At 38.9% G+C, this 16,805-nt stretch overlaps 1 protein-coding gene across 1 annotated transcript in view; it reads left to right on the forward strand.

Moving 5' to 3' along the window:
• Positions 1–16,277, forward strand: part of HSF5 (heat shock transcription factor 5) — a 51,481-nt gene extending 35,204 nt beyond the window's left edge. Inside the window, 1 exon segment of the mRNA XM_023732838.1 lies at positions 16,207–16,277. Coding sequence (XP_023588606.1) covers positions 16,207–16,277 — 71 coding nt within the window.
• The last annotated feature ends 528 nt before the right edge of the window (positions 16,278–16,805 follow it).

A 16,805-nucleotide genomic window follows, 5' to 3' on the forward strand; every position in this document is an offset into this window, starting at 1 on the left:
GATTGGTGTAGGCACAGGCATCTGGCTGCAGCAGGGGGACACACTCTGAGCAAGGCAGGGGGCTGATGGCTGCCCCTGAGTGTCCAGGAGGAAAGTGTGTCTCTGTTCCATACAGTGCGTCGGTGGGTGGGTTTTGCAGCCGGAGTGTGAGCACCCAGTGCTGTTGGCTGTAAGGACTGTGTGTACGTCTTATTCTTGGGCCCCTATCAAAGGTGGCTAGGTGGCATGGGTGGAGCCACCAGTCCTCAGGACCCTGATGTGCGTAGGTGAAGACCCTGCTTAATGGGCAGAGCAGTGTCAAATGTCACGAACCTGCCACTTCATAGTGGAAACAGTTGAAGTTAGACTTCAGGTATATACCTTGCTGTACTGCGGTGATGAGGGCCTACGCTGTTGAAATGGGGCCCACACAAGTCTATGCAGGGGGAAAGACACTCGAAGTCGGTGGATCCCTTATGCCTGTGCCTAGGCAAAGGAGCTGGGCCTACCCTGAGTTCCTGGCCTAGGGGAGCCAGCAGTTTATTTTTTCCTCTGTTTGTTAATTTGTTCACTCTCCAAGGCGGTGAGAATGGCTCCGGGCATATGACGGATTCTACTTCCGGCCCAGGGAACTCGGCAATTGCTGAAGCTGGTCTGGGACCCATTGCAGAGCAGGGAGCAGGGAGGTAAATGGGAGAGAGGTTTTTCCCTGAGGAGGGTGTTTTTGATCCACTCGGTAGGCCGGACACAAGTACTTATCTTTCGCTGGATTGAGGGCTTCTTCTCACTGGTTCTGGGTGGTCAAGTAGATTCTCTGCTGCTGAGTTTTTCCCAGTGGGAACACGCCTCCCAAGCACTGCTGCTTGTCTGCCTCATCGCTCACCCACGAGCTGCTCAGTCCTGAAGGGCTCAGTCTCTCGCCGGCTCAGGTCTGGCACCTCCTCGCTGCTTCTAAACCGTCTCTCCCTCCCCCTGCCACTCAGTCCAGTTCCTGAACTTTGCCTTAGATGTTTAGGGCTCCTAGATTATCATATATAATCAGTTCACTTGTTTATTCAGGTCTTTGTTGTAAGAGGGTCCCCTGGAAGCATCTGACTACTCCGCCATCTTGGCCCCGCCACCTCTATTTATTATTTTTAAAATTTTATTTTCATTATGTGCTCCTTAAAGAACTGGAAAAGGAGGAGAAGTAAAAAGAAGGGGGAAAATTCATCCAGACATAATTACTTTTAACATTTTGGTCAATCTCCCTAGAGTTGTTTTTCTTCTATGCATAAGAGAAAGAAAATGCGAGCCACAGAGTGGGAGAAGATATTTAGAATCTACATCCAGCAAGAAACTTGTACCAGAAGATATAAAGAACTCCCACAAATTAACAAGAAAAAGAAAGCCCAATCAAAAAAATGGCCAAAAGGCCTTTAATAAAAGAGAGTATTCAAATGAGCAACAAGGACATGAAAGGGGCTTAGCATCACTAGTCATCAGAAAAGTGTATTAAAACTGAGGTGCCACCACACATACCAGAAGGGCTAAAATTTAACAAACTATCAGTATCTAATATTGGTGAGAATTTGAGACAACTGAAACCCTCCTACATTGCTGGTCATAGTGCAAATCTGCACAACTACTTTAATTTTTTTTTAACTGTTGTAAATATATATGTAACAAAACATTTGCCAGTCTAACATTTTTTACGTGTACAACTTGACATTAATTACATTCATCATATTGTTCAACCATCACCAGTGTTTCCAAATTTTTCTGTCACCCTTAACAGAAGCTCAGTGTCCCCTAATCGGTGAGTCCCCTTTTCCCCCTCCCTCGCATACCTGGTAACCTCTAATAAGCTTTGATCTCTATACACTTGCGTATTCTAGATAGTCATGTAAGTAGGATCATAAAATATTTGTCCTTTTGTGACGTATTTCACTCACATAATGTTTTTAAGGCAAAAAGAAAAAAACAGAAAAAGTTGGAGGAGACTTTACCTGATTTTAAGACTTACTATAAAGCTACAGTAATCAAAATAATTTGGTATTGGTGAAATGATAGACATACATATCAATGAAACAGAATATGAAGTCCAGAAATAGATCCACACATAAATGGATCTATTGTTGAATTGATTTTCAACAAAGGTGTCAAGGCAATTCAGTGGGGAAAAGAAGGCTTTTCAACAAATGATGCTGGATCAATTCGATATCTGCATGAAAAAGAATAACATTGACCCCCTACCTCACACCATACATGAAAATTAACTCAAAATTGATCACAGACCTAAATAAAACACCTAAAACTTCTAGGAAAAAAATCAGAGAAATGCTTTATGACCTTCGGATAGGCAAAGATTTCTTAGGAAAGAATACCAAAAGCATGATCAATATGGGAAATTTTGATAAAATAGATTTCATCAAAATTTAAAACTTTTCCTCTTTGAAAGACACCATTAAGAAAATGAAAAGGCAAGCCAAAGGCTAGGAGAAAATATTGACAACATATAGCAGATAAAGGACTTGTATCCAGAATATAGAAAGAACTCTTACAAGTCAGTTAAAAAATGGGCAAAAGGCTTAAACGGACATTTTACAAAAGAAGATATACAACTTGCCAGTAAGTACATGAAAAGACGCTTAACATCGTTAATTATCAGGGAGATGCAAATTGAAACTGTAATTAAATAACTGCCACACACCCATTAGGACTAAAATTGAAAGAAAAAGAAAGAAAAAAGCAACCATACTAACTGTTGATGATATGATGCAGCTGGAACTCATGCACTGCTTTGTTGTTAGTTGCTGTTGAGTCGATTCCTACTCATGGCTATTCCCTGTGTTATAGGGTAGAACTGCTCCATAGGGTTTTCTTGGCTATAATCTTTATGGAAGCAGATTGCCACACCTTTTCTTCCTTGGTACTGCTGGGTGGGTTCAAACTGCCGACCTTTGGGTTAGCAGTTGAGTGCGAACCATTTGCGCCACCTAGGGATTTTATAACTACTTTTGGAAACAGTTTGGCAGTTTCTTAAAATGTTAAACATACACCCACCACACAACCCAGCCCTTCCACTCTTAGATGGTTACCCAAGAAAAACAAAAACACATGTTCACAGAAAGACTTACATACACAGATTCTCGTAGTAGATTTATTTGTAATCGCCAAAAAACAAAACAAAACCCTTGGAAACAAGTATACATGTCTATCAACAGGTGAATGGATAAACAAATGACAGTGTATCCATACACTAGAGCACTACTGAGTGATAAAAGGAACACAGTATTGATACATACTTCAAGTTGGGGTATTGAAGCAGTTGAATTCACACCTCAAATTACTGAACCCTAGTCAATTTAGGTTGTCAGCCACAGTCAGAGAAAACTCTTAGCAGAGCTATATTCCCTTCCATCTCAGACTTGTACACTGACTACCATAGCCTGAGTTCATCTCCTCTTTTAGGGCTTTGCTGAAAAGATGAAACAGCCAACACGTTGTGAATTTGTCAACCTTTTCCCTATTGTTACGTGCTCACTCTTGGCCTGTGGTCTGTGGTCTGACTTCCAGGGTATCATAGACAATACTTTTACTAAATGTTTTGACACAGATAATAAAGATTGCCAGCATTCTAGGCTGCCCTATTTGTGTCCTGATCACCTGCTGCTTGCTAATCCAGTACCATATATTTTAGTTTGAGTTACAGCAGCACCTTACATCTAGATTCCAAATTCCATATTAGTGAGGCCACTGTAACAAGAAAACAAAACAAAAAATTAGTGGCTTAAACAAGACAGTTTAATTCTCTCTCAAGTTACAGTCTGAGCATAAGCTGTCCAGAGCTGATGTGGCAGCTTCATTTCTGTCTGCTTCCCCAGGTGTTTCATGGTTAAAGATGGCTCAACACTACACCCACGTGTCACCCAGAAGACTGCTATAAATATCCCTCCCTTTTATGAGCATAACCATCACTTATGCTCACTTCTCTGTGACCAGACCTCGGTCACATGGTCAGACTAGCTGCAGGGGAGCTAGGAAATGTAGTCTTTAGCTGGGAGCCATTTGCCTATTTGCAGCGATACCATGATGAAAAGAAGGAAATATTAGGAGGCAGATAGAAATCTCTTCCACGTGGACTAAGAGAAAATATTTACAAAATAAAAGGTAGAACATTCTATTCATAATACGTAAAAGCTCCTACAAATCAGTAAGAAAACACAACCCAATAAAAGTAAATAAAATTCTATGAATGTGTAGTTCAGAAGAAGAAATAAAAATGATCAATAGCGTATGAAAATATCTTTAACCCCTCTAGTAATCAGAGAATTGCAAATTAAATCAACCAGAATTTTTTTTTTTCCCAGTCCGATTGACAAAACTTCAACTACTGATACTATCCAGGTTTGATAAAGATGTAGGGAAAAAGGAACCTCCTATAGAATGTAATTGGAATGTAAATTTGTATAGCCTTTAGGAGGGTAATTTGGTATTATCTATAAATAAAGTACTCATGCCCTTTGACTCAGTAATTCCACTTCTAGGACTTTCTCTACGGAAATATGCATATTCCCAAAAGTACTTAAAAGAAGTCAGTTCACTACAGTGCTGTTCGTAATAGCAAAATTTTGGAAAAAGCATAAATGCCTGAGTATAGGGAGGTAGCTAAATTATGATAAATTAATGCAATGAAATACCATGCAACTATTTAAGAAAATAATGAGGCTTGATAAGTTCTGACCTGGAAAGATAGATAGTGTTCATAGTATGTTAAGTGAATGCAGCAAATTGCAGCACAATATGTCTGGTACAAACCCTTTCTAGAAAGAAGAGAAGGAAGAAGGAAAGTGTATGCTGTATAATTATAGAAAAAAGTCTAGAAGAATATGGTAAAACTGGGAAGATATCTCTTCACAGATAGAGTTGGAAATATAGAGGAATGTTTTCACTTAATTTGTATATATTTGTGCACAGTAATGGGAGTATGGACAATTTTCACCATCTTTTTGTATTTCTTTATATTTTTAAAATTGAAAAAATTTCAGAAATACTAAAAGTAGCTTAAAGTGTTCCTATAGCATGACTATAAAAGCCTCAAATAATAGGAACAAGCAATTTACAGAATATATTTGCTTTTGGTATCTTTGTTATATCTCAGATATTAACCTAACTTTTGGGGTTTAGCTATGATTGACTCAAGTTAGCCTTATCCTACATCAAAAATTCTTTTCTAAGATATCCGAGAATTTCTGGGGTCATTTAAAAAAAAAAATCAAACCCGTTGCCATCTAGTCGATTCTGACTCATAGCAACTCTATATTTGATTAGCAGCCGAGCTCTTAACCACTGTCCGCCCAGGGCTCCGTTAAGAGGCTTTCGTTTTTGCGTTCCTGCTTCTGCTTAATTCCAGACTTGTCCATAGGTCACTTTCCAGGACTGTTCACTTCAGTCTGTTCCATGCCATACCAAATGCGGAACTTAGCCCCCTTTCTTTGATTGCTCCTGCTCCTCAACAGTTAGGCATTTGTATGTGTAGCACACTTTTCTGAAGATTTGGAGAGGTGAAAAGGATTGCATTTAAAATACAGCAAATAATTTTAAATGGGATCTTATACTAGTCAGTATGGCCTCCTGCCATATTTTTTCCATCATTTTTTCCTTTTGTTAGCATCATGCCTTTTCTTCTCTGGTCTTTTTTTAATCTGCTCTCCCCCAGATCCTGAATTCCTGTGTCTTACTTAGGCAGAAAATGTTGTTGTTATTGTTGTCATTAGGTGTGTCAAGTCAGCTCCAGCTTGTAGCGCCAACCCTGTGTACAACAGAAAGAAACACTGCCCAGTCCTGTGCCATCCTCACAATCATTGCTATGTTTGAGTCCATTGTTGCAGTCACTGTATCAGTCCATCTCGTTGAGGGTCTTCCTCTTTTTTACTGACCCTCTACTTTACCAAGCACGATGTCCTTCTCCAGGAACTGGTCCCTCCTGATAACATGTCCAAAGTATGTGAGACAAAGTCTCGCCATCCTCACTTCTAAGGAGCATTCTAGCTGTACTTTTTCCAAGACATATTTGTTCATTCTTCTGGTAGTCTATGGTATATTCAATATTCGTTGCCAACACCATAATTCAAAGGCATCAATTCTTCTTCAGGTTAGATATCTTTTTTATTTCCTAATGCCCTTAAGACTTCATCTTCCCTACCCAAAGCAACTTATCAAGGTCTGTTCCTCAACAAAGATAATCACTTCCCTAAAAACTTTGGTGCCTGCTGTTAAAATAATAATTTCTGCTCTTTCACTATATATTGTGTTTATAACTAATAAAATAATTAGCACATGAATTATCTGTATTAACTCCTCTTGTTGGTTTTTTCCTAAGTAAAGCATTACGCTTTGGTCAATGGTGTTGATAGATGGGTCTTAATTGACCTTGACTTCCTGGTATGAAACATAAGAGTTGTGAAATTTTGGCATTATTGTGACACATAATCACATTTTCATTGTTTTAGAGGCAAGGGGCAAATGACTTTTGATTAAGCTAGAACTTCTTTGCTAAAAAGTTAGCTTTTATAATTAGAGTGTAAGCAGAAATACGATTCATGAAGTTGCGCATTATTCTTGCCTGCTGGAACTTAGCCTAATAATTGGTCTATGAAAACATGGCTATATGTAAGATTCTATGTCATTAAGACACCTTAACCAGTGTAAGATTTATATACTGTTGAGACAGTACAGCATAGTGAATGGGAAGAAAGCCTTTAGTGTTAGAGAAACCTAAGTTAAAATCTGGATTCTGCCATTTACTGTGTGACATTGGACATGTTTACTTAAGTTTACTGAGCCTCAGTTTCCTCATCTGTAAAATGAAGAAAATAATGATATAAACCATCTAAATGGTTTAGTATTGTGCCTGGTACAGAATAGTCAGTCAGTACATGGTAGCAATTATTTTTTATAATAGTTATTATGCTTATGTTTATTACCACTTAATGCATCTCAGATAACTGGTCTCATTTTAAATTCACATAGGCTCTCAGTGTTGCCAGCAATCGTATAATATTTCCTAGTCAATATTCCCGATTGTCCAAAGCCACTCTATCACATTTTCTCCTCTCTGCCTCCAATTTCCAACAACTCCTCCTCTCTTCATTCTCAGCTATAACCTTGTTTCTTCTTTTACCGAAAAAAATAGAAGCTTTCATGCCTTTCTACCAACAAATCTATCAATCTACCTCCAGTTATAACCCTACACTATGCATTCCCTCCTGTTATAATGGAAAAAGGCCAGTCCTTCCATTTGTGTGCAGGATCCCATCCCCTTTTTTGTACTCACAGACTTAGCATCTACAATTATCCCCCTCAATCCTGAATAAGCACGTTACCTTTTATTCCTATCCACCTGTCATGGATTGAAATGTGTCTCCCAAAAAATGTGTGTAGCAACTTGACTAGGTCAGATTCCTAGTATTGTATGGTAGTGTTATCTGATGTGATTTCCTTATGTGTTGTAAACTCTGCCACTATGATGAGATTATATGTGATCTCCTCATGTGTTGTAAATTCTGTCACTGTGATGTGGTTATACTGATGAGGTTGACAAGATTAGATAGTGTCTTAATGTAATCTCTTTTGAGATATAAAAGAGAGAAGTGAGCAGAGACACATGGGAACCTCATACCACCAAGAAAGCAGTGCCGGGAGCAGAGCGCGTCCTTTGGACTTGAGGTTCCTGCTCAGAGAAGCTCCCAGACCAAAGGAAGATTGATAACACGGACCTTCCTCCAGCGCCGACGGAGAAAGTGTTCCCCTGGAGCTGATGCCCTGAATTTGGACTTGTAGCCTACTGGACTGTGAGAGAATGAACTTCTCTTTGCTAGAGCCATCCACTCGTGGTATTTCTGTTAGAGTAGCACTACATGACTGAGACACCACCTATAAACATGCTGTTGTAACTCCTGTGTTTAAAAAAAATATCCTTTCACCCTTCCTTTATTCCTTTTCCCATTTAGCTACTGTTCCATTTCTGAGCTCTTGTTAAAGTAAAGCTCCTTAAAAGCATATGCTCACTTTGACCACTCCAACCAGGTTTTCATTCCTGCTACTCAACTAGAACTGCTCTTGTCAAGATTTCCGGTGACTGCCACATTGCCAACTCCAATGGTCAGTTCTCAGTCCCCATCTTACTTAACCTCAGGAACATTTGAACAGTTGACACTTCAACCTTCCTGAAATACTTTATTCACTTGGCTTCTGGAATATCACCCTCTCCTGGTTTTCCTTCAGCCTCACTTCCTGGTTTTCCTTCACCCTCACTTCCTGGTTTTCCTTCACCCTCACTGGCCACTCCATAGTTTTTTTTATCGAATCCTCATCCCTGACTTCTAAATATTGATGAGCCCTAGAGCTCAGTTCTTAGATCTCTTTTCTCCTCTCTCTCTCTCTTCAATTCCTTGGTGATTGCAACCAATCTCTTTTTTTTTTTTTTTTATTATCATCTTAATAATGCTGACTCCTAAATTTACATCTCAAGTCTCAGTGTTCTCTGAACTTCAGACTTGTTGTCTTAGTTATGTAGGGCTACTATAACAGAAATACCACAGATGGATGGCTTTAACAAAGAAAAATTTATTCTCTCACAGTCTAGGAGACTAGAAATCCACATACAGGTGCCAGCTCCAGGGGAAGGTTCTCTCTCTGTTGGTTCTGTGGTAAGGTCCTTGTCATCAGTCTTCCCCTGCTCTAGGAGCTTCTCCATGCAGGAACCTCAGGTCCGAAGGACGTGCTCTGCTCCAGGTACTGCTTTCTTGGTGGTATGAGGTTCCCCCGTCTCTCTGCTCGATTCTTTCTTTTATATCTCGAAAGTGATAGGCTTAAGACACAATCTAATCTTCTAGATTGAGTCCTTCCTCATTAACATAACTGCCATTAATCCCATCTTCTTAACATCATAGAGATAGAATTTACAACACAGGAAGATCACATCAGATGACAAAATGGTGGACAGTCATACCATACTGGGAATCATGGCCTAGCCAGATTGATACACATATTTTTTGGGGACACAATTCAATCCATGACACTTGTATAGCCTATTGTCTATGCTACATTTTTCACTTGGATGTCCAATAGGTGTCTCAAAAGTAACATATTCCACCCTTCCCCCAATTTTAATTATCTCAAGAAATAGTGCTTCTAGTCACATCTAGTGAGCCAAAAATCTTGGAGTCTTTCTTGACTCCCTTTTCTCACACCGTACATTCAATACGTCAGCAAATCCTATCAATTCTATCTCAGTGTAGATCCTGAATATGACCATTTCTTACCACCTTTACATGTTATCACCATAGTCCAAGCCACTATTGCCTCGACAACTGCAATAGCTTCTTAACTGGTCTTCCTGCTTCCACAGTTGGTGCCTACAGTCATTTTTCCACATAGAAGTTAGAGTGATCCTTTTTAAAACCTTAGTTATTTCACTGTTTAAATTTCTCTAATAGTTTTCCATCACATCTAGAGTAAAATATGAAAATCCTTACTATGGTCTATAAGATGCTAAATGATTTGGTCCCTGGCAACCTCTCTGACTTCATCTCCTACCACCCTTCATCTCCTTCATCTATTCCAGGAACAGCAGTCTCTTTACTATCGTTTGAACATATTCCTACCTTCACACTTGCTGTTCTCTCTGCCTGAAGTGTTGTTTGCCCAGATATTTGCATGGCTTGCTCTTTTATTACATTCAGTTCTCTGCTCAAAGGCCAGCTCATCATAGAAACCATCCTGACCATGCTATCTGAAATAGTGCCCTATTCCCCATGTTCTGCCCTCTCTCAATTTCTATTTCTCATCCCTCTTTGTTTTTCTTCCATAGTGTTTATCACTACTTGACATTTTCTATTAATAATTTCTCTCCCTTTCTAGAAGGTGAATTCCACGAGGGCAAGGGCTTTGTTTTGTTCACTACTGTATTCTTATCACCTAGAATAGTACCACTCAGTGTTTGTTGAATAGATGAATGAATGAATTGCTTTTTTCTGCATCAGATATTCTCTTATCTTACTGACGTATTTTTGAAAAATCCTTGGAAAAAAGTAGTCTTTTAATTAGGCACCAAAAGGTAAAGTTTGAACATTTAGGGAGTCAAACCACCCCTCAGGTTTCTTTTAACAAGTGCTTATTGAACAACTGCCGTTGGGATACATAAGTAGTGTCCTTTACAGTTATATTCTGCTGGAAGCAAGAATTGTGTATGACTTTCTAAAGATACCATTCCATATATTGTTACCATAATCTGACTCTGAAAACTGAGATATGTATGAGTATGAATTGAATTTTGGTTTTTTGCAGCCATTTCTTTTTCCTTCTTTTTGTTCAAATTGCCAGGAAAAAACAACTTTTTTTTAAGGTGACGTTCACATAACATAAAATTAACCATTTTGAAGTGAATAATTCAGTGGCGTTTAGTACTTTTGCAGTGTTGTACAGTTACCACTTCTATCTAGTTCTAAAACATTTTCATTACCCCAAAAGAAAATCCCATACCTGTTAGGCAGTTGCACCCCATCGCCCCTTCTCCCCTCAGCTTCTGACAACCACTAATCTGTGTTGTCTCTAAATTTACATATTCTGGATATTTTATACAAGTGAAATCATACAATATGTGACTGTTTATTTCTGGCTTCTTTCACTTAGCATAATGTGTGCGAGGTTCATCCACATTGCAGCATGTATCAGTACTTCATTCGGTTTTATGGCTGGATAATATTCCATTGTATTACTGTATGACAATGTGTTCATCCATTCACCTGTTGATGAATATTTTGGCTGTTTTTACCTTTTGGCTATTATGAATAGTGCTGCTGAGAGCATGCATGTACATGTATTTGTTTGAGTACTTGTTCTCACTTCTTCTGGATACATTCCTAGGAGTGGAATTGTTGGGTCATGTGATAATTCTGTGTTTAAAATTTTGAGAAACCGCCACTGTTTTTTATGTTGTGAAACTATTTTACACTCCCACCAGCAATATACAAGGGTTCTAGTTTTTCCACATCCTTGCTAACATTAGTTATTTCCCATTAATATTTCTTTTTATTATGATAAAATGTGTAACATAAAAATTTACCATTCTGACAGTTTTTATGTGCACAATTCAGTGACATTAATTACATTCACAATGTTGTACAACCGTTACCACTATCTATTCCCAAAACCCTTTCATCACCGCAAACAGATACTCTGTACATTGAGCAATAACTCCCTACTCTCCTGACCTGTCAGCCCCTGGTAACCTCTAATCTACTTTCTGTCTCTACAGATCTGCCTATTCTACATATTTTGTATAAATGAAATCATACAGTATTTGTCATTTTGTGTCGGGCCTATCTCACTTAACATGCCCTTTTCAAGGCTCATCCACGTTTCAGCATGTGTTGTTAGTTGCTGTGGGGCCGATTCTAACTCCATGTGTCCTTCTATGTTTAACTATTTGAGGAACCGCCCAACCTGTTTTCCACAACAGCTATGCCATTTTACATTAACACCAACAATATATGAGGGTTCCAATTTTTCCACATCCTCTGTAACATTTGTTATTTTCTGTTTTTGTTTTTTATTATAGCCATCCTAGTGGGTGGGAAGTGGTGCCTCATTGTGGTTTTGATTTGCATTTCCCTAACGTCTAATGGGAGCTCTGGTGGTGCAGTGTTGAGAGCTCGGCTGCTAACCAGAAGTTCAGCGGTTCAAATCCACCAGCCACTCCTTGGAAACCGTATGGGGCAGTTGTACTCTGTCCTGTAGGGTTGCTATGAGTCAGAATCTACTCGACGGCAACAGGTTTAATGTTTAACGATGTTGAGCATTTTTTCAGATGCTTTTGGCCATTTGTGTATCTTTTTGGAGAAGATAAAACTTTGTCAAGAATGCCAATAACAGTATTCAACTTGATACCTTCTCCTGGTTTAGTTAAATTTCTCTTGATTATACCCCTAGTGCATGCTATTAGAACAGGAGTTAGTAAACTATGGCCCAGGAGCCAAATCTGGCTTGCCGCCTATTTTTATATGACCTGCAAGCTAAGAATGGTTTTTACATTTTTAACTGGTTGTAGGGAAAATCAAAAGAAGAATATTTCACGACGTGAAAATTACATGAAATTCAAAATTCAATGTCTATAAATAAATTTTATTGGAACACACAGCCACACCCATTCGTCTACAGATTGTCTGTGGCTTTTTTCATGCTGCAGTAGCAGAGTTGAGCAGTTGCAGCAGAGACCGTCTAACCCACAACGCCTAAAATATTTACTGTCTAGCTGTTTATAGAAAAGGTTTGCAGACTTATATTAGAAAGTCCTTGTTCTTAGCTTTTGATCGTTTCACAACCTTGAACATTGATGGCCAGAGAAGTCCTTAAGAAAGTAAGGAGATACTCATTGTGGGAAGAACTCAAAATTGAGTATCATTCAGTTTAGTTCTCACAGATGACCAGATGTTTTACTTGATAGATACTAAACTCCAAGGTTAAAGTATTATTGATAGGAAGCAAGTGTAAAATTCCTAAAGTATCACTTATAGTTTCAACTGTCGCTACCATTAGGAGTATCTCCCATCAAATAGATTCCAACTCTCACAATACATTATTTATGGTTAAAATAAGAGAATTTCATTAATTCACCTCTAAAGACTCCTTCGGCCCCAAATTTTAAAATACAGTTGGAATATCATTGTATTGCTCACTATCCCATTGAACAGGGACATCTTATATCCCAGAACTTACCACTCCCCTTTTGTAATGGAATGATTTTGAAAATTTCATTACCCTGTTTAAGTAGGGGCATCTTCCCACACTTCAACTTTCCTTTGACTTTTTTTTTTTTTCTTTAATAAGAGACTTCAAGTTGATTAGGTATCCAAATTGTAGTGAATCCAGTTGATGTGCATTTTGTAAGAAGGGAGTTGTTGATCACAGTCATTGGCATGCTATGTGTAGGCCTTTTGAACACATGTTGACTTAAGGAAATACCTTTTAGATCAAAATAGTAGGATCCATGGTGGCATAGTGATTAAGTGCTATGGCTGCTAACCAAAAAGATCGGCAGAAAGATTAGACAGCCCCATAAAACAAAACGAGACTAATGGGGCACAACAGTCCAGGGACAAGGTCTAGAAGGGAAGAGGGGACAGGAAGGCTGGCAATAGGGAACCCAAGTTGAGAAGGGACAGTATTGACATGTTGTGGGATTGTTAACCATTGTCATAAAACAACCTGCTTGCTGTTTAATGAGAAACTATTTGCTAAAAAAACAAAAAGATCGGTAATTTGAATCCACCAGCGACTCCTTGGAAACCCTGTGGGGCAGTTCTCCTCTGTCCTATGGGGTCACTATGAGCTGGACTCGACAGCAGTGGGTTAAATGTTTAAAAGCAAATTTCAGCTTATTCCTAAAGAAAGCACTGCCTGTTTTGTAGCTATTGGGTTATGGATGAGATTTCATTAAGATAATGACCCCAAAACCCTAAAGGGTGCTCTCAGTAGGAATTAACATTCCTGAACAAGTAAATGCAGTGCTCTTGTCCCTCAAGGACTTTCATCTATCAAGCCACCTCTGCTGCTGTGATTCCCAAATACTTACCTTCTCTGATGATTATGCAGGTTTCCCTTCTGAGTGAAGTGATAGAACCTCTAGTAGCTCCATGCTAATCTATATCTTTTTGTATTTTTATTGGTCTCTGTACTGTCTAACCCTCTGATTGGCAGCTTTGTTATTGAAGCACATTTTAATAAAATTATTATGTTTAGGTGCTTGCTATTAGAAGCTGCATGCCAAATGCTATTTTTAAAGCCCAGTCATTAAGCTTTAAAGAGAGTTTTTGCTGTTGTTCTTTATTCTGCCTGCCTAAATGAGATCTGCAGTTGCTTTAATAATCTTCACTTTTTTCAAGGTGGCCCCTACACTGCTTTCAAAGTCGGGTTACAAATGAGTCTATTTGTATTCCAAAAAGTTATTTTAGTATTTTCCATTACCATATGGTCTGTCCTTCTTGCTTGGATATGTAGCTGAAGTGTGTAGAGAACGGTCATAATTAGGTGTTACCCCTTCTACATCATTTGGCCAGCTTTTAAAATTCCTGATGCCTAGGATGCAATCCATGCCAATTAAATCAGAGTGCCTAGGGTGGGAGCCCCAGATATCAGTATTTTTTAAAGATCCCCAAGTGATTCCAATGTGCAGCAAGATTTGGAAACCTCTGGCTTTACTTACTAGCTAGACAGCTTAGGGGTTCTTCTTCCTGGTTACCTTCTTATTCCTCAGGTTTAATTAAGATGTCCTTTAAGTAACGCAATTAGCTACTTGAAAAGATATTATATAAATACAAGATACTGCTGTTATCATTATTATCACTGTTATTATTTAGACTATAAAGAAGCATATTTTAAACTGATGGCCTGCTCTCACTCTTCTGGATAAATCACTTTTTTTTTTTTAATGACTAGGTTGTAGTTCACCAGATGAGCAAGCACTTGCCCCTAGTGACTGGTCTACTTTTTACAAAATATGGCAAAAATTAGGTGGTGTTCTAGATGCTTTCTAGATTTTCTCAAAAGTGCTAGTAGAATTCCATTATTTTGAATCGGCTGTCCTGCCCATGCCATGGATCCATCCCACCGAGGCTGTATTCCACAAATATAGTGACAAGTCTCAATATTTATCTAAAATGAACTACCGGACTCATGCTGTATAGTTTAATTTAATTCCAAAATTGTAAGCTTCAAAACCAACCTTAAAAGGCTCCATGGTTATGTTGCTCAAGAAGTTGTAAACTAATTAGATTGAATCTAGAAACCACATTAACCAGTTGCTGTTGAGACTACTCCAGCTCATGGCAGCCCCATGTGTATCAGAGTAGAACTGTACTCCATGGGGTTTTCAGTGGCTTTTTTGTTAGGTTTTTCTTTCGAGGCACCTCTGGGTAGACTTGAGCCACCAACCTTTCAGTTAGCAGCCAAGTGCATTAACCATTTGCACCACCCAGGGTCTCCAGAAGCCACATTTAAAAAAAAAAAAAGAACCTGTTGCCATGGAGTTGATTCTGACTCATGGCGACTCCATGTGTTACAGAATAGAACTCAGTTCCATAGGGTTTGCTTGGCTGTAATCTTTACTGAAGCAGATTGCCCAGCCTTTCTTTCACGGTATGGGCAGGCGAGTTCAAACAGCCAACCTTTCAGTTAAGTAGCCAAGTACAAACTAGTTGTGCCATCCAGGGACCTTGAAGCCACATTAGCATCCTTTTGTTTCTGCCTGTGTTCCTTGGATAGGCCATTTAGCTCTATGTCAATAAATGATCTTAGCTTTTTGTATTACAGAACTAGTACCTGAACCAAGGGCTCACTTTTTTAACTTTTCATTCTTAATGAATCACTCTTTGTCTCTTGACCTCTGTGAAGGTTATGCTTTCTTTTTTTTTACAGATGGTTCAGATAGATGTTTTCACAAGAGTTCAGCTGCTGTGTTAGTCAATAAGTGAAAATTTTATGGAGGCAGTCAACTTTGGAAAAGTAGTAATTATTTTAATATTGTTTTTCTGAAGGCATTACCTTTCCATATTTCTACAATCCACCCACCTATCCTTATTTAAAAAAAAAAATTTTTTAAAAACCAACCAACCAAACCCATTGCCATTGAGTCGATTCCAATTCGTGGCGACCCCATTGTTACAGAGTGGAACTGCTCCATAGGGTTTTCTCTGGTGTAATCTCCATGGAAGCAGATTGCCAAGTCTTTCTTCTGAGGGGCTGCAAGGTGGCTTCAAACTGCCGACGTTTAGGTTAGTAGTCAAGTGCAAACCATTTGTACCACCTAGGGATCCTACCTATCCTTATAACAAGGAGGAAATGAATTTTCATTTTTGTGTGTTATTTTACTTTGATCCCTTTGACACTTCTTACTTTTTTACTTATAATAAAAGGCAATTTAAATGAAAAGAGGCTTGGCTGCACTACTGAAAGAAGAGAAACTTTAAGTTTGTTAGTCCCTTTTGGTTAACAACTGGGCTGCATCTGTGTGCTTTAGAGTTACAGGAATGCCCTAAAATTGAGAATCTGATGGGACAATATAATTTTAGAGCCAGTTTTACAGGTGAGAGATAGACAGCTTGTTCTTTTTGTCTGAAGACTTGGCTACACAACTCTACAGTGTGAGAGGCTAAGACTGAGTAAACAATCCTCCTTTCTTTCTAGATCTTCATCTGCTGGTGGACGTGGCCTGCAAGCAGGAGCACTTTCCAAAGGAGGAAGAATTAAAAGAGTGAGGAATGGACGACAAATGTGACGTTGTGCACTAGCCATAGCTGGAGGCAGACTAGCCTTGCACATGACACACTGTTGGGATTTTTTCAGTTGTGTTAACGAAAAAAAATTTTTTTTTTTGGTTTGTTAATTGAGAATTTTGTTAATTGAGAATTGGGAATTTGGTATTTTCTAGAGCTGTTCAGTTCAGACTATTTACCTTGATAAACTACTAAACATCTAGCAGCCATGTTTTTTTGATGCCCAGATCCCTTTCAAATGAAAAATGCTGGCCTTCTGTTACAGTCAAGGAACAACTAAAAACTGCTGTATCTATGGTCCTGGAGAATGATTTGCGTGTGTGTGTGCTGTTTGTCATCTTGCCACCCTCAGACTGTAGTCAGCACAGCTCCAGTAGGGAGTTCAGTCTATCTGTTTCAAGTCTCAGTGTGATCCTTTTAAAGCAGATTGTGTGAGAAACAAAGGCATATGAGGCCACCAAGATCACAGGTCTAACTGGGTCAGGGGTTCCAGGGAAGAAACTCTGGGAA

Source organism: Trichechus manatus, unplaced genomic scaffold (genome assembly GCF_000243295.1).
Source record: "Trichechus manatus latirostris isolate Lorelei unplaced genomic scaffold, TriManLat1.0 scaffold00054, whole genome shotgun sequence".
Classification (NCBI taxonomy): Eukaryota; Metazoa; Chordata; class Mammalia; order Sirenia; family Trichechidae; genus Trichechus; species Trichechus manatus.